The sequence below is a fragment of the Cardiocondyla obscurior genome, linkage group LG21, assembly GCF_019399895.1.
Source record: "Cardiocondyla obscurior isolate alpha-2009 linkage group LG21, Cobs3.1, whole genome shotgun sequence".
NCBI classification, from domain to species: domain Eukaryota; kingdom Metazoa; phylum Arthropoda; class Insecta; order Hymenoptera; family Formicidae; genus Cardiocondyla; species Cardiocondyla obscurior.
In genome coordinates this window covers 1733472-1755562 of record NC_091884.1, presented here as the reverse complement: position 1 = coordinate 1755562, position 22091 = coordinate 1733472, and the positions used below count along the sequence as shown (strand labels likewise).

The following is a 22091-nucleotide window of genomic DNA, read 5'->3' as shown; positions in this document are numbered from 1 at the left end:
CTGTTCTATAGACAGTTATTTTTAACGATACTCTGAACGTAGTTGTCACTTGATTATATTTATTCTGTCGATTTCACAAAAGTACCTACATACAGAAAATAAAGAAAACGCGAAGCAAATGAGAATTTCGAACGTTTAAAATATCACCCTTTTGCGTTATCGCAGAGGTAAGATTTTTAAATGAGATCTCGGACTTTAAAGATAAAAATAACGTTCTCGGATACTGCTCGAGGTTGTAAAATTTATTACCTTCTTTTTATTATTATTATTATTATTTGAATAAAATTTTTTTCTCTTGATATTACGTACGGACGTTACACGCAACGGTCTGCGAATTCATTGTGAATTAAACGAAGATGTTGCGCGATACTTTATACCATTTTATTTTATCGTACGATACTTATATGATATGGAGAGCAAAGGATAATAAAATGCGAAACGCGGACTTAACTTCAAAAACTGTGCTGAAAAGTCGCGTTGTTTCTTTCGGATTATCGAGAGCTTTATGATATATGTGAAGGGAAAACTCGGGGAAAGTACCGGGATAAAGCAGGTGCGCGGGATCTGTCGTGGTAGACTGCTTTAAGAAATATCGAGGAAATTCTGTGGGTCCTCAAAGAATTGAATACTCTGACTATGGTTACACGGGGAGAACGGTACAGCGGGATACTCGATACCGTTCCTCCGGATAAACCAGGCTTGAGTGCTGTGAATGCCGGGTGACTTTCTCACGACTGCCCTTTACGTTTTTCTCTCGATCGACCGTGCCCACTGTTCCTACAGAGGCCCCCCGTCCTCTGTATTGAAAACCAAATTTCGCTCCGTCGACGCCACCGTCGTCGAGATGACGTTAAATTCGATATAAAACTTTTCGCCTCGACGTCGCGCGACGACATCGAGTGCGAAAGAGGCAGAATATGCGAACGTTGGTGAAAATCCCATTTTTGCACATCGGTTTTTAGTAAGCGAAACAAAAACATTCACGTGTTGCGCGAATCGCGGGAGGAGTATTCTTTATTCACGCGATAAGAGTTGCCTGATTAATAGCAAATTTATTTTATTTTCTCTCAATAATAAATACCGAGCGCTCGACGTTACTTTCTACGTTTTTAATTGAAACGCGAACGCGAAAAGATATCGATTAAAGATATTTTTTTCTTTTTTTTTTTTTTAATATCTGCGAGCTTTATAAAAAAAGAAAAAATATATTACCGCAATCGGTCATATAATCTATTCGTAAATCGTATGAAATATTAAATGAAAAAAGAGTAGCGTAATGAAAAATGGTAGAGAACATTTGTACATTCGTGCGTTACAATTTTGTGGTATCGAATATCGCTTTTGCGCGAGTCTGTGCGGCGCTCTTACAAAAATGACGCTGATATTTCTTTGCCTTTTGCGTTTCGTTCGCGTAAATATTTATATCGAGTATATCGGTAAAATGGGCGAGCATTTACGCGCTTAAACTAGCGATATACAGCGATATATGCTAGGCACGTGGGCACAGCGAGGTCTCCAAAGCTCTCCGGGCGTAATTCAGTAATAATCTTAGGGTGAGGTTCATAATAACTGCGTAAATGAGAGGGATCCCGTAATTAATTCGAGGGTGTTCGCGAGCGGAAAGAGAGAGAACGTACGTCTGGCGTGTGCGATCTCGTCATATGTAGAGTAAATCCCTTGAAAATTCTCTTACAAAGCCGCGAAATCGGTTAATTTATTAAGTCTGACGATAGAATCGTTCCCTTCGTATACAATTAATACTCGCAGCAGACGTGCACGCTTCGTGATCTGTGCTTGCAACTTGTTACGTTGTCACTTCATAAAAAAAAAAAAAAAAAAGATATCTAGATTATCACTTGAAAAATATTTCTTCAACTTTACGTTTAAAAAATAGAAATTATGTATTAAAATACATAAAATTATTTCAATAAGTACCTGCTCTTTCTTTTTTTTAATTCTTTTTTTTTTACTTTAATTTTAATGCCAGATCTAACGCCGTATTTTTTAATTATTCGAAGTATCAAGATGCAAATAAACGTTCCCAAATATTGCATATTAAAATGCACGACACGTATATAATTAATGTTTTGCGAACTATTAAATTCTATTTAATAATACCGATTTAACGTAGGGAGCTAATGAGAATTTGATTATTTAAGTAATTGGACTTTTTGTACGTACGTTTTGCCCGTGCGTGTGTGTTTTATATATATGTTATATCGCGCGTTTGAATTTGCAAACGATGACATGCGTTTTACGAGCATTGAACTAGTTGTCCAAATTTTCTTAACTAAGAGTAGTGGTAACAAGAGTTGCATACTGGCGCGCAACACTATCGCAGCAGCATTATTCGTGTGTTATTACAAACGGGGAAGCCACGGACCAGAAATGGCTCGTAAGGGAAATGGCGGTAACACAATCTGCCTAATGATAACTAATACGTAATTCCGCGCTATTGAAATCGCGCACATTGTTTCGGACATTCGAGGGGGCAGCGCTAATGGAAGAAATCGAGAGCTGTAGAAACAGATTTAATGCCGTGAACAAATAGTTCTATTAACAGCCGTTTCTCATCGAATTCCTAGCGAATAGAGAAATGCATAATTCGAATCAACGTTTGCACGAATATGTTAACAAAGTGGATAATCGATTCATTAAAAACTTCATGACGTGGTTCATCATGTTAAAATATAAAAAGAAAATATTATAAATATATGAATTACGAATATTAATCATTTGTATTAAATATCGCGGATACTATTTCGTATAACGAAGAGGTAATATTTTTTTTAAACTTTCTTATTGTTTTTTTTTTTTTATTTAGATTAAGATTCGTTTTTAGAACAGATCTTAGAACGGATTCCACATTAATCGACGTGCGAATAATTATGCAAATAATTAACGAAAGTTGCCATTAACGTGCTGTTTGTACAAAGAGCAATTGCTTTTAATTTGAGACAACTTGTGCGAAATTCAATCATACTGCCGATATAATATCTTTCGAATACATATATGGATACGTCCATGGATTAAAATAAATGTTGTTTACATGAATTTAACTTGATGTTTAATATCATATTACTCGTAATTAAAATATGCAAATGTAATTAATGTACATTAAATACGACGTGTTGTATCACAATAAAATATGCGGCTCTTTATTTTTTCTTCTTTTTTTTTTCTTTTCAAGACGACTTGTGCAAGATGTAGAATTAATAAAATGTAAAGAACTTAATTAATTATTTACTTGCACAAATAAACGTTATGAAGTAAATGCTTGTAAAATGCATTGTAATTAATGCGTGGTTCATTATGCGTGTTAAGAAAATTTTATCTGGCCATTATTTCTTTAAAATGCATTAATGAAAAGGAAAATAATATTGTGGTCGAAAATTAATTATTACAGAAGGCTAACGAAGCGATACGTAATTGTAGAAAATTCTAAAAATTTGTCACGTAATTTCGCAACGATATATTTAATAGTTTTTTTTTTTTTTCTTTTTTTTTAATTTTTTTTTTACTACTACTTTAACTGGAACACTGAAATTCTCATCTCGAGGAATCTTGTCTCTGCACAGAAAGTTTCATACGATTCGCATACTCAAGAGGAACATTCCCTTACGAAAAAAGTTATACATGCTCTTGATTAAAAAATATTATCTAGCGCGTAGTAGTTAAAAATATAAAATCCTTTTATTCCATTGCTTTATCAATCTTTCAGTGTTCCGTGAAAACTAGGTTACATTTGCAAAACTTTACTCTCCGACAATTATTATTACGCGTATATAAATTATCGGATACTACGTTTTCCTATCAAAATCAATGCATTAACTTATTAAAATACATATACGACGTTCGGAAAGAAGTAAATAAAATTGTGTTTTACTTTTTTAGACATAAAACATATTCAATCAATTAAACCCGCCGAGCTTATCAATTTATCGCGATGAACAATCCCGATGTATAATTTACAAATAATAATTAACTAATATTTAGATAGATATAATCTTTTAATGCTTGAAGCATTCGACGTGCTAATCAATGATTAGGTTAGAAACTTAGAACCGACCGATTGTGTTAAGAGTTGTTAAGGATTCAGCCAGAGGTCGCCAGGTATCGAAAATCAGCTGCTTCGCGCGGCTTTGCACTGATAACGCTCGTGCTACCGACGTCTTCGTGATACCGCGAGATACTGAAAGATGGCAATAGCTTAGCGAATATTGTTCCCTGCGTGATTGTTTATTTGCCGGAATCTGTCCCGTTCGTTCGCATCAATTTGATGCCTATTTCTTGAACGCAACGTTACACAATAATTAATCGAGATGATTAAATCCGTTCTAGGATTGGCGAGGTTTTCTGGACTACGAGATAGCGCTTTGGCTGAAGCCCGATCGACTGCGGCGTTAACACGTTTGTGCGGCATAACCTCCAGAAATATTTACACTACTCAGCTGTGTGGCAAAGAGATCAGATCTCGGAATGAAAAAGTTAAAGTCGGCCGGATCACGAAATACGGACTCGCCGAAGGAGAAGCTACACCCGAAACGATGAACCTCGGTGAGAAGTAAGTATCAGTTTCATGGATAATTTAGTAGACCTAAAAATAGTCTGAATTTGATCTTGATTATGTGAGAAATAATCTGTATGCTTGTTACATTTTAGGGAGGAATTATTTCCTGACGCAGATACGCCGAATCGACTCTTTAACGGCGTTCGATATAAGGAGCTGCACATTGTTAATATAAAAGCCACGCCTAATAATACAATTATGACTTTTACTAACTCTGTTGGCGACGTGATATCGTTGCATACGGCTGGTATAGAGGGATTTAAAAATGCTAAAAAAGGGACGAATATTGCTGCTCAGCAAGCAGCTACAACTCTTGCCAATGTAAGTATATATTGATGGGTGATTTGCGTTAAAGTTTCTTACGTACAAGATTGAATAAGAAAGAAATATATTTATATATATATGTTTTTTATTTTCAGCGTATTCTTGACTATGGTGTAAATACAGTGAGAATACGAGTACAAGGCATTGGACCTGGTAGAATGGTGGGTTATCTTGCACAAATGTTTGCTCTTTGTCTATTGTAATAGTTGATATAAATTATACATTTTAACATTGTAAATTTTATCATTTTTCAGTCTTCTATAAAAGGTTTTCAAATGATGGGATTGAATATAGTATCAATCACAGACGATACGAGAGTAAGTTGGAATCCGCCAAGACCAAGAAAAATGAAGAGGCTATGATTATTAAATTACAATTTATTAATTATAATTGAGATATTTATGTGCTAATACATTCGGTTAAAGTATTCTACGATACGTGTTATTTTATTCTTTCGAATAATTGAGGTACAGATTAGGAAAAATGTAGCTTGATTAATAATAATACTATTCTTTAAGAATGACTAGATTAAATACAATTTAAAAAATTATTTAAATTGTTTAAATATAATATTTTCTCTAGTGTATAATGATCACGAGTTACAATTATAATAGTTCTTTAATATTATCACATTAAAAGAGTTCACACATAACAGATTTAATAAATAAATACATAAAATATGTACATATAAATTATAAATAGATTTTATACATTTTAAGACATTACTAACATTTATCATCACATTAATTTTATTATCTAGCTGCCGTATTTGCAAAGTATGATCAAATATTAACGACAACTGCGTCAAATCTTAATAATTTAATTAAAAATTAACATAATAAAATCTCGTTAAGTTCAATATTCATATTTGATGTAAATTAAAAACTATCTTGCGTTGTTCGTATTGCGAATACATCATTCTAATTATTCTTTTCTACATTTCAATAATCGCGAAATGTATAAGTGAATGAGAAAAGTGAAAAGAAGAATTTTATTTAAATTGATCGTGTCAATTAGCGATGAATCCTACTTCGCTTAAGCGAAATTGAAAGACCCAGACGGGGAGATCTTCTTTTATATCGAAGGTTTACTTGTTAGATTGCGTTTCTTGCGTGATCCAGGATACGTAATCGGAGACTCTCACGTAAATGCCGGGAAGTCGTGATCTGCCGCAACCGATACCATTCGAAACCACTCCGATGACCATCAACGGTCCGGCGGGATGGTCGACCATCAGAGGTCCGCCGCTGTCAGCCTAGAAAATACAGGATGCATGCAGTTGTCCCGTAAGCTCCCGTGGTTATGGTAAACGATGCGGTGCAAATTCCACTTGCTCTAATACGGATTGCCGGGTTGCGGGAGTATCCATCACGATGGGTTTCGGTATCGCTCCGCGCGGATCCGGATCGTAAATCTCGCCGCCAGGAATTCTCAAGATGGAAAACGGGCTTTTAACAGCACACCTACGTTCATCGTCGTCGGTATTTCGTGCGGTGCGTTAAAGCCGCGTGAATAATCTAGAGAATTTACGTGCATATCGCGTTCGTCCCCTTCTTCGGTAAAGAATCATAACGGGAAATGAAATGGGGAAGTTTATTCGTCATAATTAAATGCGAGCTCGCCGAGGGCGTTAAAAAAGCATAAAAGATATCAACTCGGCGTTGAGCTCGGCTTTTCGTCGTAACAAGGCTTTTCGAGAGCTCGGAGCGAGGAGGACAACGGTCAGCTGTCTCACTCTTTCACCGCGGTTGTCTCTCTTCCTCTAATGGCCAAAATCTTCTAACGGCCACTTCAGTGTAGTTGCGGGGACTCGGGCGCGCGGACGTGTTACTAATCCGCTCCGCATCTACGCGCATTTTTGACCGCGGATAGGACAGTCTCGCACCCGAACAAGCGTCGACGACGTCGAGCCGGGAGCTAACGATCATATTTTGTACCTTTCCGTCATTTTTCATCGTTTTGCGCTTTATTTTCGGCTCCGAAAAAGTGCCTCGGAACGACAAGGTTATGGAGCGAGCGGAGCGCGCGGAGCGTCCGGTCTGAAGATCGTCGCGCGCTCGATCGCTTCGATCTTGCCAACTCTCTTCACTCGCCATCTCCTTCAGCGACATTCAGCGAGTCAAGCCAACCGCCATTGTCGGAGTGTCAAATTCACACCTCGCCCGTCTTCTCCGTCGCGGTCGAGATCCTCGTCCCGTTTCGAGTAACTGAATTTGAGGAACTTGAGGAAGATTAAGTGCGCGGGGAACACTTCGCGTCGCGGTCAGTGTTATTCGCGGCTCGGTTTAAATTCTCGGCATCGTTTAATCCGTCGATGAGAATCGTTAGCAGAAAGTGACGCTTGGACATTGCAACTAGTTTCCTGTGTCGAGCTTGAGGACGACTCGACGAAGACCTGGAGGAAGTGAGCAACGGCTACGAATATCGAGACTGTAAATGTATACAACGAATGATCGCGCGTCGCGCTTCTTAATTTAATTCGTAATTAATCGCCGCGATAATTCACCGTCAGTCCTTCGGTCGTTCGTCTGTCGAGTGATAGTGTTGGAGATTGTTATAAAAAAAAACCGAGGAGTATAATATAGTGTGGAGTGCTACAACACGTCAGAATAACTCAGAAACTGCCAGAGAAGGAAGGACGGAAGGAAGGAAGGAAGGAAGGATGGATGGAAGGATGGACAATAATCTAAACCTAACCGAAAAATACAAATGTAAGTAAACCAGCAACACGTCTTTAACCGTAAATTATTCAATTGCAATTATCATAAATAAACTATAATAATTAATTAATGTCTGAATATAACGACGTGCGCGAATTAAAAGTTTCTTCTAATATATCAAAATTTTCTTACTTTTATTGAACGCAAATAAGAGCTCTTGACGACCATCTAGTTTATTAAAATAATTCTATTACCGAACACTAGGACGTAAATTATAAAACTTTTAAAATAAAGTTAAATAAAAGACAAAAAAGAAACTTGATAATATATGTGTCGGAATCTTTCTCGCGTAGCTATTAAAAAGATATCTAAAATTATTACGGAGATTAATCATTTTTCGACACGCTAAATATATTTATTATATAACGTTCTTCGACTCCGACTCGCGTTATATCCAATATATCCGGAAATCAATTTTTATAGTTGCCAGTCGTAGTTCTCGCGCAAACGAGGTAAACAGGAAATCTAGCACATCTCAATTCCCATCGGGACCTTCAGCGAGATTGTACTTTCGAGACCCCCCTTTTCCTCCTTGATATATTTCGAAGCAATACGTTCGTTTTCGATTGTTTTCTCGGAATATCTTCGGTCCGGAGGAAATATAAATTGCTGATAAGGCCGCGGCGTAGACGCGGATACTTATCAGGGACGAGATTGCGGAATGGTATTCTCGTCGTGGCAAAGTTCCCGTGGGACTCGCCTCCGCTGTTAGTCTCTAATTGACAATGTGAATATAGTATCCGCGCGCCAGGGAAAGTGTATATCTCATCTTCGTTAAGAAAGATACGGGACGAGAAAATAGAAAAAAAAAAAAAAGTTACTGACTCGCAAGATTATCACGACTCACTACATATACTACATTTTCTATTTTTTCTAATATAAAAAAGAACAAAAAAACGAACGTTATTTTTTAAAATAAATATTACACGCCCGGAAATTTAAATTAATTTTTTTTTCTTTTTTTTTTCTTTTACGATAATACTCCACGCGATAATGTAGTCTACCCTGCAATAATCTTTGTTCTTTTAACATACGTTATCGCGCCTTTTCCAATCCTTGTTGCAATTTCGCGTAAATACCGGCCCATGCCGGAGGTCCGCAGAGCGAGGCCAATGCAATTATATACGATCCAATTACCGGGGACCAGTATCATCCAGCATGGTCGGCTATCATGCCTGGACAGCGTTGTATGCGCATTACCACGGTAGCGTGAGTATTTATTGAAATTCGCGTCGTGCCCGCCCGACGAACCGTGAATTCCATGATCGGGCGATTGACAAGCGGCGCCGCGCGAGCAACGACGCGGGAACGTAAAAAAAAAAAAGAAAAAAAAATGCGAATGCCCACGCCGGGACGTCTCGCGCGACCGGAAGGTGAACTCGCGGTGAAACGCGACCTTTCACTCACCCAACACGAGTCCTTTCCTCCTTCTTCGACACCCGCGCACATCTGCTTCGTGCCAACGCTGACCGTCTTCCCTTGGCTCGCGTACCATTCGCTGCACACCTTGTTCGTCTCCACGCGAACTTCTACTTTCTGCAGCACGTCCGCTCTCTTGTCTGGAACATAACGGGCGTAATTGTGTGCTGCGTGCACGCCACGTCTTTCGTGGACCGATTATCGTTAACGTGTACCGAGGTACGACTACGCGAGATATTGCTGCGACATATTTTTTTTTCCCTCCCCCTTTCACCCCGCTCTCGATCATGCGACCGATCTTTAATTTTTGATAAAATTAAAAAATAATCGCAGCGTTAAAATTGTATATCCCCGGCGTTTAAAATTGATAAAGATGCGTCCTTAAATGTAAATGAAAATGATGTCGCTGACATCATGAAGAACTGTCGCACGTGAAGCATTATTCATGAAAACGTAACAAGCATTATTCATGGAAAGCCATGATACATTTTAACGGATAAATTTAATTAATGATAATTGCGAGGCTGTGTGTGCCTGTGTACGCATCGCGCGCGTGTACGCGCGTATGCTTTACATGTCGTTTACGTTATAATCTAATTGTTGCGTTAATTATAACATCTAAAATACTGTAAAATTTTAATATAAGAGTGTAATTAAAATCTATAACGAGACATATTAATTTATTAATCTGAGAATTATTAAAAGACTCGTAATATTGCAAAAAAAAATTCAATAATTTTTAGATGTAATTAAATTTTAATATAGTTTCGTTTTTTTCACTATTTATCGAAATCTTTTCAATCTTAATTTGGCGCATGACGTACTAAATCTTTGCGGATACTATTGCAATCAACGTTGCAGGATTAAAATTATTTTTTCTTTTTTTTTTTCTTTCCCGTAGAAATAACGCGTCTTGCTGACTCGCGTCCCATATGTAAAATAATCTTGTTCGTTTTATTGATTTCAGAAACAGATGGAGAGAGACATGGTGAGCAAGGGAGCTGGTACACTACCACGCTATGGGACTTGAACGCTCGCAGGAACTTTGGTGATTATGGAAACTTTGCCGCGTGTTTCGTCGTTCCGATCGTTATCGTGATAAGATTTATCGAAACTTCAGGCTCACCCAATGTATCTCAGGTATTTATGAAGATCCTGATATTCGCAACTTAGTCTACGATTAAATAAGACCTTGGCGTACTTCGCCGCGTTCTTAGAAAAGATTTGCCCGCTGTCCGTGAATTATACAATCGTTTGCATAAAAAGACGAGAATGATCACCGTATTTTTTTCAGTTATAATTTTACTTAATAAAATTCGTAAACGTTTGAATACGCCAGCGTCAATTTTAATTGAACAGATTGAAAATTCCGGGCGCAATGTTCTAAGAATGCCCAGCGACGTTACGTTCGCCGTAAGTTTAAAATACGCAAATAGTTAATGCAGGGAGAGCTAGCCCCCCGGGGGAGTTACGTCGCACGGCGCGTAATCGGTATAGAAATAGAGACAATTATTTACTCACATTTGCTCCTGTCTTCCCCGAGCCATCCCCATCCGGTCACTACAGCTTCCATGCCGCCGAAGGCACTATACCCTGGTTTCCCTGTGGCCACAGGTAAACATGCGGGTTTCACGCTTTCCGACCAACTGATCGGTCTAGCGAGTTCCAGCAGAGCAATATCATCCACATACTTGCCGCACCTGTGACCAGGATGCAACACCGCGTTTATGACGCTTTCATGTCTTGCGGCTGGCACTTCCGGAGCCTTTAAATTGTGCTCGCCTAAAGTGACGCGTAATTGTCCTATTGGAATCTTGTTCGTGCCGCTGGAATCGAAATAAAGACAACGGTTTCATTCGCGAGCATTATATCAATTAGCAATTGCGCCGATAAAATGTTTTTTTTTTTCTATTATTTTCTTTTTTCTTTTTTTATAACTACATATTACAGAATACGAAAAATATAAATTACACGATTGATTTAATTCGTTATTTATTTAACAATTTATTTCCCCGTGTTTTTCAAACCCGGGAAAATAAAATCGTAAAACTCGCGAATGAAAAGCACAACGGCATCACTCTTTTTAGTTTCCTCGCGAAGAAGCCAAGTCTGACATCGGGACACGATCGAATAACCGTCGTACAACTTTAGGGTACCGGGAATAGAAATATTCGAGGCGGAAAGTCTCCTCGCCGCTCGGTGCGTTACTCAGTCTCCTTTTTTTTTCCCCCGCGCAAAACCCCCTTTAAACTGTGCCGATGAATTCCAAGCTCTTTCGCAGTTTCTTTTCCTCGGACGTCGGTAATTATTTAACCGGGATTTTTGTCCCGCTCGAACGACGTGTCTGCAAAGCTCCCTTGAATGCCCCGGCCGGAGGCGGCTTCAGTTAATTAATCGGTCCATAGTACTTCTGAATAATTAACAATATTACGGCACCCTCCCCTTCGCCAGGAGGTACTATTCGTCCTTGGATCCCGCTCCCCTCCGTCCCGCGGTCCTGCATCTCGTGACTCTGTTTCGTAACCCCGTCCCACTTTCGTCAGTAACCCCCTTGCGCATCTTCCCTCTTCTGGAGTTTATCGCCGGAGCGTTTTCTAAGTTTCCAGGCCCTGTGTTTCACCGCCGCTCCTTACAAAGCCGTCTTAATGGACCTTTCCATCGTCGTCGAGTCCCTGCTATTGTTCCGCGGCTCGCGGATTATACGGTTTACTTTCAATGCATCTCCGGTCCCTCGCTCCTCTCTCGGCGTCGCGCCCTTTCAATTAAAATGCACGAGCGCCCCGGCGAATTGCAAGCGCAAGCGTTGCTCGTTGTAACGAAATGCATCGCGACGACTATTGCGATAACTGCGATTTGTTTAGCCAAACGTTTAATATAATAAGCCGACGTTTATCTCGTCGCCTACTTGCCGCGATTAAATCGGTAGTTTTTGGCTCGAGCTGCTTACTTGAAATGCATAACGAAAATTGAAATCAAGTCTCGTTTGCAGGCTCGATATGAGCCGGTTAATTATGAAATATTAATATCGATATACAATAGAATTATTTCGTGCAATTGTTAGAATAAAATAAAATCGGACCTAATTTAATATTTAAAAGTAATATTAAAAAAATTAGAGGCTCTTTAAATCTCTGATATAAATCTAGAACAAAATAGGAGAATGCTTACTTCGTCTGTTAAAATCAATATTAATTAAATTGTTTATTGTAATTCCAATCTAGTCTGATTATACGAATAATATTTGTTATTCGAGACTAGGTTCAATTTTTTTTTTTTTCCTATTGGCACCTTCGTTAAAAATTAATTGGATGTCGAATTGAATGTAAATCGAATGGAATTAATTTCGATTCGGCTCGTTAAATTGTGCAATATTCCTGACACTATTGTATATCGATACACGGATGTGTCTGTAAATTACGCAACGTTGCACGCAGAATGACGTTGGTAATAAGGTACTACTGAACATCAATTTACCATATCGCCGAACGAAATGTATCAATGCCGCGTTGCTAGGCTCCCAATTCTTGTATCATTGTACAAGGATATAATTCACCTGCTTGCGTGACAATTAATCAATCGTATTATCCAACGCGCGTAACGTATTAAAAGTAATTGACCTCCAGATTATCAATCTAATAGAGCAGCGTGTTATAATTTTTCAAAATCATTTACTATCCGATATATTTTTTTTTTTTTTTTTTCACGAAACTCGTGTCACATAAATATAAACACTATTTTAAATGGAAATTCTTTTTGGATAACAAATGTGTCATTTTCGATAAAACATCCATTTTAGACGTGCAATTTTAGATAACAAATTTTTGCAATTTACGCGTGAAATATAAATTCTTTGACGCCGAAAGAGAAAATTGCGTGACACATAAATGCACGCTTTCATTTAGCAAATAACTAAAATTATATAATAATTTCGAATTTGTTTAAAAAATTAATTACCTTCACTTCATTATATTACGTTTATATCAGGCGAAATCTCTAAAAAGGCCAACAAAAAGCTGCAATAAATTTCTTTCTTTTTTTTTTTTTTTCTTTTTTTTCTCTCTCAAATTTTTTTCCTCGATGCACGGTAACAGGGTTTCTAGTCGCCATAAATTTGACGCAGCGAGGTGTTAGGTATCACTGGGTGAGCTTCGAGTTGTCTATTTTTGAGAGTAAATGATACCAAGCGGTGAGAAAAACTAAAGCGGGAACGAGGGAGGGAGGGGAATGGAGTAAAGCGAGGCGGTAGTGGACACGGCTACCTTCATTTTCACGCCCTCCCGCCTCGCATCTTGTTGCAGCGTTTTCCATACGTTTTGCATGGCCGCTAGCAATTACCGAGTGGTCTGTAATCTACACGCAATCATGGTTTACAACGCCAAAACTCGGCGCTGAATTCTCTCTACGGTCGCTCGTCGCCCTCGAACGGCCTCTATTGCCCTCCCCCGACCCGTTCTACCGTAATCTGTTCACTGACCAAAAGGGATACGCAATATCTGTACGTTTTGTTGCCCACACAGCTACGGGTCTGCTCATCCGTTTAATTATATCTACGCGAAAGCTATCCCGCATATATTGCTCCCGTGCAAACTCGTCTGCCGCGCGGTGATAGTGCGCTCGTTTATAATGCGCATAATAAAAACAATGATTCTTTTCAAATTCCATTCGGTCATTTTGATTTAACACTGGCGCGGGAAGACACGTGCCGCGGTTGAGATAGATTCGGACAGGCCACTCCGACGGCCACGCGATAAAATATTTTTTAGTTAATAAAACGCAGGTAACGCGAACTATAAATTTTAATGGCACTGCGCCTGCGAAATATTTTGCGTTATTTTACTACGAATTTACTAGGAAATATTTTTACTATCTTCGTTTTCTGATTATTTAGCGGCGCTCCGACGGGATTTTACGCGGGCGCAGTTTATTGTGATATTCCAGCACGTTTTTATTCGAAACTTTTCGCTTGACGCGATAAAAATCATATACGATACGTATCTACTTGCTGTATTTATACGGGCATGAGAAACATTTCGCTTAAATTTTATAGTAATTTTTACGTCAGCCATCATTTGCGTACGCGCACGTCAAATTCTTTTTCCTTTGAGGAACGTGATTTATTTTTCGCGCATTTCATGGCTGTATTTTGTTTTTTAGAAAGATAGATTATTCGCAAACGAAATAAACTTGCGTTTATCTCGCGCAATGAATACAAATATGAATGTGAATAATCGCTGGCGCTGTTCTAATTGATGTCTAATCTGAATTTTCAAATGATAGACATTATACAAAGCTCGCTCCGTTTACTCTTGATTTTTTTACGCTAAAGAAAATTCGCGTACAACAATTTTTAGTAATAAACTAAATACTGGTGTCTCCCTAAATATAATTTATTCATACACACGTTTATATATTAATTATTTTATATATAGAATAATCGCGTAAATCGCAAACGATATAATCGGCAATTACCGCAACGTATAGTTAAAAAACCTAGTAAGACATCGTAAGTGAATGGGACATAATATTCGGCATTTAAATTCTTTTACAGCACGTTAACCTGCGTACGAGCGAGCGAGAGAGAGAGAGAGAGAACGTAAGGAAGAGGATGGTAGAGTGGGGGAAGCGCGGGTGCGAGCCGCTGTATCCCCTCTCTCACTTCTTCGCTGGCGGCCGAGCGAGAGAGACGTACGCAGGAGCCTCCCCACCGGAAAGTACGCATTTATCGAGGAACGAGGACTTATCCCGGCGCGAGATACCTTCCACGACCAACGTATCTTCGTGCTCCTTCCCCGCAGAGCACTTGGAAGCAGATCGTGTCCCGAAAAGGTAAATTATCCTTCACGTACGCTTTCGTTATACGTAGTTTAGCTTTCTGCGTCGGTTTTCCGTACTCGAGAACGATCGTCTTTGTGTCTTTCGTTAAGTCGGAGCTTGGTCGAAGCTGGACTCGATCGGCGAGCACCGCGACGTATTTTTTTAGTTGGCGATAAAAAATTCGGTGATACGAACGGTAGTCGAGGTCATTGACGCGGGGGTGAGTGTAGTGGTGTGATCGCGAGCGCGTGCGTGGTGTTCACGTGAACGACGGCGCACGTTCGCTGGCTACGCACCGGGCGGCACGTGCGACCTACGACTACGTTGCGGGTGTAGGTGACTCACTCGCGCGGTGTTTACTATCGTCGCTCGGAGCATTGCGACCGTCCTTGTAGGTAATAGATTCTAACACGTGCCGAATATTCTTCTCGCGGATAGTACGTATTAGGTGAATAGATGTTTCTCGCATAATATATGGATATGTTAACCAAGCTGAATTTTGTTCTGTTTCAGATAACGAGCCAGCGAAGAAGTCGTACGTGTTCTCGTTTCGTAATGAACGAACCGTAGCCGGTTCGTCGGTCTTATTCCGCAAGTGCCACAATAGTTTCGCGCGATATTAATTTAATATTCGGGTTTTTCGCGAGTATTGTATGTGTGTGTGTGGAACGAGGGACTGGCCCCCGATGTCTGAGAGGAGGAGGAGGCCTTGGAGGCATCCTGCTTCAGCGGAGCAACCTCGGGGTAAGCATTGCTTTTTATTTCCATAAAGCTGACTGCCTTTATCCCTTTTATTGCGATTGTTATCTCATTTCGATAGTAATTTAATATATCAAAAAATAAAATAAATTAATTAAAGTCACAAGAAAATTATTTAACTTTTTTTTCAACAATAAATATTAATTTCGAACGCTTCTATAATTTGAATTTTATTTTTATGTTACAGATCGGCTGGAAAACTCCGCTGCTGCGCATCGAATCGGTGAGTCAAGTACTTCCTTTTTCTTTATACGTAAATTATTAAAATATAAATTACTCACGCGCATAAACAGTGGCCGGCTGTTAATACGAATTTGTCGTTTAAAATGGAGCCTCCGCAAAAATGTCCGCCCTTTCTTGTTATACTGACGAGCCATGGAAATTCACGTGGCGCCGCGTTCTGACCTCCGACAATCCTCGCTTCTCTTATCCTCTCGCTCGTACCGCATGGAACATCTGCCACTATTAAATACGAATTTCCTCAATTAATGCTCGATAACGATTAATTGCCTTTGCGAACCCAAGCGCTCGGAGGCCTGGTGTAAATACCCGATTTATCCGAGTACTCTCAGTCATCGATATCGATTAATACCGACACCGATTTTGATTTATCGCGCGAACGAAACGAAGATGTTTAAAGGGTCGTAAAATAAGATAACGCGCTGTCTAATCCGTTCAACGATACTCTTAGCAAATTTCCCGTCATCTAGGCGTTTTCTGTCTATTTTAATAAGTGAAAAAAGAAATAAAAATAAACTCATAGGATTTGCTTTTACTTTAATTAAACGTTTAATTAACGCGTCGTTTTAAATCGGTATTAAGAGAATGATGCGCTGTATAACGAATAGAAGATTTTAATTTACAACTTCTTTTTTTTTTTATCTTCTTACTGATATTATGAATGTATTGCGTTTGCTGTACGCTTTATCCATCGGAATAAACTGTTCGCGGGCTCGTTTGGAATTTTAAGAGAGCCGAGGTTCACCTGAAATATCACAATTATTATCAAATGCTGTTAGTATCGGCCATCGGTCCATGTTTCGATTATTCCAGCCCGTAGGGAATTACCATCTGCACTCTTGTTGACGAGAGCATATTGACAGGTTATCGATCGTCCTTAGTATTTGATGATTAATGTTCGTGACGTGGCGTAAATGAGTAGAGCGACTTCCATGTATAATAGTAATGTCGGAAGACCGATGAGTGACAATACGATCAATTTTATAGGTAGACGTAACAGATTCGAATCATAAAATTGATCGAAAATTCTACAATCTAATTCGATAATGGAATATTCGTGGGAATTTTACATTATAAAATTATAAACTAATACTTGTGATTTTTTTAAATATCGTGGAAAGAAAAAAAAAGAGAGAAAGGTATTTTTTAAATTAATTTTTTTAATACAAAAAGAAAAATGTACTTCCTCTATTTAAATTCATTTTGCACATCGGTCGAAGTCACGCAATAATTATATATTTTTTCGTCACTTGCGTTATAAATTTTCATCAAAGCGTATGAAGAGCGCGGGGGAAAATCGGACCTTTCCGCGTGTTCTTAAAATCTGTCCCGGCGTGATCGGCGCGGCGCGTTTGTTTGCGTAGCATTTAATTGAAACCTGAAATCGCCGCTTCACCGAAATGTTAACCGATTCGTGCGAAACCCCTCCTCGCGGCGAGAGCACAACGCTCGGCGCACGGATTTAATGCCCCGAGCAGATAGGGACAGATACGGCGGGATCTGTCACTACAATCCCTTCGTCGTCCTTGCCCCGCGCGCAAACCCCTGGTAACCCTCCTCCCTGTACCTCTCGCTGTCCCCCTTCGTACCACCCGCAAGTCGGATCCCTCTCTCGTTTCACGCCCCGACTGATTAATTGGACCTCTGCGCCTACACCACCACATTTTCACCCATCCCCGTCGCTCTTCCGCGGCCGAGGAAAGCACGTCGAAGCCGACGCGGGGGGGGGAGGGAAGAGAGGGAGGGGCGGTAGCATAGAATTCGAAGTCGCCTCTATTCCGAAACGCGTAATAGATATGTCAAAAGCAGCCCGGGGATACGATCATGATAATACGGCCGATGCCTTTAGTGACCAGGTTTAGCGTGGAAGCGTCCCGTTTATCCTTCCGGGATCAATTGTGGCTCGGGGAGTGTCGAAAAAAAAGCTCCCTCCCCGTCGCGTATTTTTGGAAAAGTCCAGCCGTTGCCATAAATCGATCGGTATCGTGACGACGGCGCGTTCATTGTGCCGGCGGCGAAGTAGATCGTAATCCACGGGGGAGGAAGGGAACGTAAAGCCGCGAGGAAACAATGCTGTCATGTCGCCGAGTGACAAGTACGCGTGTGTTTATTGCGCTACTTTAACCGAACGAGCCCGTAATAAAATTCAAATTGTGGGACGCGATTACCGTAAAATCACCTCCGCGATACAGTTCGTGTGTACACACAACGTAATACGTTAAACGTACGGGAGATTAAGTTTCGTTCAATATTGATTCTTTGCCAGCGATAAGATAAATCTCGAGGTAACCATGGACATCTGTCGGGACAATTTCGGGCTCAATATCTCACCTGCAAAAACCAACGAGATAAAAAGTGCTTTGCAGATTACTCACCGAGTAATTATATTAAGTGTTCTCTCTCGGCCAATTTAAAACGTTACAAATCCAAAATCTGTACCGTAAATGCATTTAACGCGACGGCGTTTTAAAGGGAGGCGCTTCAATTTTATCAATACGTATTAAGAGTAACGTACTTATATCCCTCCGATAATTCGTTTCCCAGTTAATAAATTTCACAAGTACACTCCCCCGACGAACAAGGATACAAATTACTCTCCGCTAAACGCGTACAATATATAAAAAAAAAAAAAGAAAATCCGGCACTCTATTTTTATTTATTTTTTTTATTAAATGCGTTAGAAAATATTTTTTTTTTTTTTAATAGAATAGAAATATGGCTGTAATTTATATTTTAATCAATCGCATGAGTAATGGGGGTTTCGTGTTGTCTTTTTCCTGTATCTTCCTCAATAAGCCGAGTCAGTTTGCCGGCATTAGAAGTTTATAGAGACTTCTTGCGGCCTCGAATGGGTTAAGAACCTTCCTGATACCGTCCGTCATGATTTTGACATTGAATGGTCGTTGACAAAATCTAAAGTTACTCAGCTACATCGAGGTCGTGAATTCCCGGCCTTCGATAAGGCCTATCCGCTAATTCTTCTGGTTCGCACACGTATTCCACTTTTTAACGGCAAAAAAGATTGCTCGTCGCAAATGCAATAGGATTCTTTTTTTTTTTTTCCTCCCTCTCTTCAAACGGCGTGAAATTATGGCGTTCCCCGCTCGAGCAAGTTTATTTTCTCAATTTTGAGCACTTTCATAAAATATGTCATTACTTTTTCTGTTAGTGGTAAACCACATTTTTTTCGATTTTTGACGCGACTATATATTCGAGCCATCGTAAACTGCAATGTAACAGCAACGTAATTTGCGCGCAAACGTAATTTGTTTATCGACCGAAATAACGGTAGTATCCCAGCCGAATATTTCATGCGAGGAATATTTTTCCATGAAATACCGATTACCTTTTATTCACAAATCGGTGGATTTAAAACGAGTCAACCGAATTTAGGGAAAAAAAAAAAAATGTGTTAATAATTTTAAGTTGTAATGCTCAAACAAAATTTTTCACATACCGCAAATTTTCGACGTAAACTGCAAACAGTATAGTTTGGTCAACGAATACCGGATTCTGATTACGATCCGTCGGATGGTGATAATTATTAAAACTTTAGTCTCGGCAACGATGTAGATAAAAGAGGGATTCTTATTAAAATTATATATTTTATTTAAGCTCACGATTACGTTATTCTATTACGATAAAAATTAGCCGTTTAATAATAATCAGTACAATTGCTCTACGAACGAGCGGTAGTTATCGATCTAATGAATAAACCACTTTGCTTTACTCCGATATAATATTGAATCTAAATATTTGATAGAAACGACCGTTTTATTGCCGGCGAAACAAATAATTACCTTTATTAAATTTACCCGTGCGCGCAGAGCTCTATCTGATGTTACGCGCCAAAGAGTGAATTGTAAACGAGATAATGACACTATACAACCCTGCATTATGCACCGGGATGTGTTGTTCAAATAATCTATCAACGCCGCTGTCTCTGGCACGGGAGCTTTTTCGGACGTAAATCAACACGGGAGACAATTTTTTGCGGAGCGTTAATTCCATCATTTTTTTTCATGCGCATGCATTTTATCTCGATCGTCCAGTCGGTTGGTCGTCGAAATTTGACACGCGGAATGAAATATTTACCCATCCCTGTATCTACGTGTTTGAAGAAAAACGGTATTGATATTAAAAGGCCATTATAAACTGCGCTGAAATCGGCTAAAAAATATACGCTTCGGTTAAAAAAAAAAAAAAAAGAATTAAAATCTTTTTAAGGGGTGTTCTTTTTTTTTCTATCTCATTTCTCTTTCGCTACTGTCTCACGTTAAGTTATTCTCGAGTATTGGCTGGCAGCGGGAAGCGAATATTCGCTACGCTAATGGCGAACACTAAATTCGGTTTATTAACTTCCGGTGTTCCAGCGTAATCCGCAAGCTTCTATTCCGAATTCTCCATTGACTTCCGTTTCGCCGTCTAATGCCTCCACTCTGACTAAATGGACGCTAACCCGCAGAAAAGCTCGAGAGCGGACCGATCTCTCGTCGTCAGATAGGGTAACGAACCGTAGCAAAATGCATTTAATAAAATGCCTTTAATAATATGCAACGCGGTATTCCGACGATTGGAAAATACATTTCCGATGCTTCCTTTGCCAATTTTTGCAACGAGCTTCCTTTACGCGTTCTCCCATTATCATATCATTAACTCGAGAACTACATTATCTATTAGTGTAGTATTATTTTTGATAACCAAATTATCATTCGCGTACGAAATGTATTCAATCAAACAGCACAATGCGGCGCTACTTAAATGGTTAAAATTAGAAAGAAAAATATATAAGTATACGAAAAAAAAACAAATTCTTTCTTGCAAAGAAAAACTCTCTTAAATTATAATCTAAAATTAATGCGATAAAGGTTTGTCTCGAGAATTTTTACTAACGTCTTTATGACGGATAAAGAAGTTGAACGCGGTCTGTTCGAAGTTAAAATAACACAATTATTCAAACTTCTCGGAATAATAATCAAGTAAGGTATGCCGCATAATACGTCACGCAGTAAATAAGTTTTCGAAAAATTAATTGCAACGGGAATAGTTGGCGAGCTTCCCCGAGTTTTCGAGTGAACTGACTAATACAGAGTTTGCCATAGATGTTGTGTAGTTTGATAAAGTAAGTTTGCCTCCTAAACTTTGAGAACCACAGAAGAGGCTTTAGGTTCCACTTCACGGATAGCTACGAAAATAAGTACGCGGAAGCGCCTCCTGCGCGTGATAGTACATATGCTTTATGAACATTTCGTTATTACTATTACGACGCGTAATAAGACGGGCACCGCATCATATTTCGCGTTGCACGCTGCAGCGTGAAATAATATTTGCGTAATTAGAGAATGAGAAATGTAATATATAACCCGGGGAGTACAAAATGTAATTTAATATTAAATAAAAGTACTTCCCCATCGCGCTAGAAGTGCTCTTGGTAACATTAAACGTTAAAGATTGTCCCAAACAATTTTGCTAAATAAATATTAGAATACATTTTCTCATTTTCACGTACGTTAATTTTTCATAGATAGACTTTTGTTTTTTTTTTTTTTTTAATATTCCTTATTCCACCTTTATAAAATAGATCTATTTGACGAGATAATTATAACTTTATCTGCTGATACGACAAATATCTACTTACAATTAGTGTACTCGGCTTGAACTCGCGCAAACGAAACCACGAAGAGCAGAACGAGCGCCAGCATGTCGTATTTCGGGTGCGTTAGAGTCGGATATCTCGCGCCGGGTCTTCGTTGAGGCTTTGTCGGTGAGCGATCAAAAAGTGTCGCATTCTCGTTGTCGGCGGCGCTTCTTTATACATCGTGCAGCCACGATCTATCTCGTCGTGTCTTTCTCGTCTCGGGTACCTTCTCTGTCGCCGCTCGTCGCCCTTGCCGTCGCTTTCCGTGATGCGTGGCGTGCCGCGAGGCCGTGAACTTCGGACGACTCCTCGCGCGGCCATCGATACACATGGTATTACCCGTGTGCTCGTCCGCGGCGGAAATTCACTGATAAAGCTCCCGGCGCGACCCTGGCGTAACGTTCGAGGTGAACGCGGGCGAAAACTTTTCACGTGAAGGCTGGTCAAAGACCGAGGGACTGATAGCGCATTTAATTGTCTACGTGTGATAAAAGTGAAATTAATTTAGCCTTTATTTAAATTATATATATTGAGTTTAGTCGCCGGATATTATAAATCTTATTTCGATAACACTCTTGGCGTGCCACTCACACGAAAACTCAAAATT

General features: G+C 39.4%; 2 protein-coding genes across 3 annotated transcripts in view; one reads left to right on the top strand and one right to left on the bottom strand.

Moving 5' to 3' along the window:
* Positions 1-5417, top strand: part of Mrps11 (mitochondrial ribosomal protein S11) — a 47336-nt gene extending 41919 nt beyond the window's left edge. Inside the window, exons 2-5 of one of the 2 annotated variants that reach the window (XM_070670644.1) lie at positions 4342-4564; positions 4663-4891; positions 4990-5055; positions 5149-5417. In XM_070670644.1, the coding sequence (XP_070526745.1) occupies positions 4342-4564; positions 4663-4891; positions 4990-5055; positions 5149-5256 (626 nt within the window). In that variant the 3' untranslated portion in view covers positions 5257-5417. Of the gene's footprint in view, positions 1-4198; positions 4565-4662; positions 4892-4989; positions 5056-5148 lie in introns of those variants that run through there. The other variant, XM_070670646.1, reaches the window with a different exon arrangement.
* Positions 5418-5438: 21 nt separating this feature from the next.
* LOC139110700 (venom peptide isomerase heavy chain) lies at positions 5439-21656 on the bottom strand (the record flags this gene model as incomplete). Its single annotated transcript, XM_070670647.1, has 5 exons — positions 5439-6149; positions 9022-9173; positions 10555-10859; positions 15888-16068; positions 21485-21656. Coding segments are annotated over 5 exons (978 nt in total), but the record flags the coding sequence as incomplete, so codon positions are not given.
* Between the last annotated feature and the right edge of the window lie 435 nt (positions 21657-22091).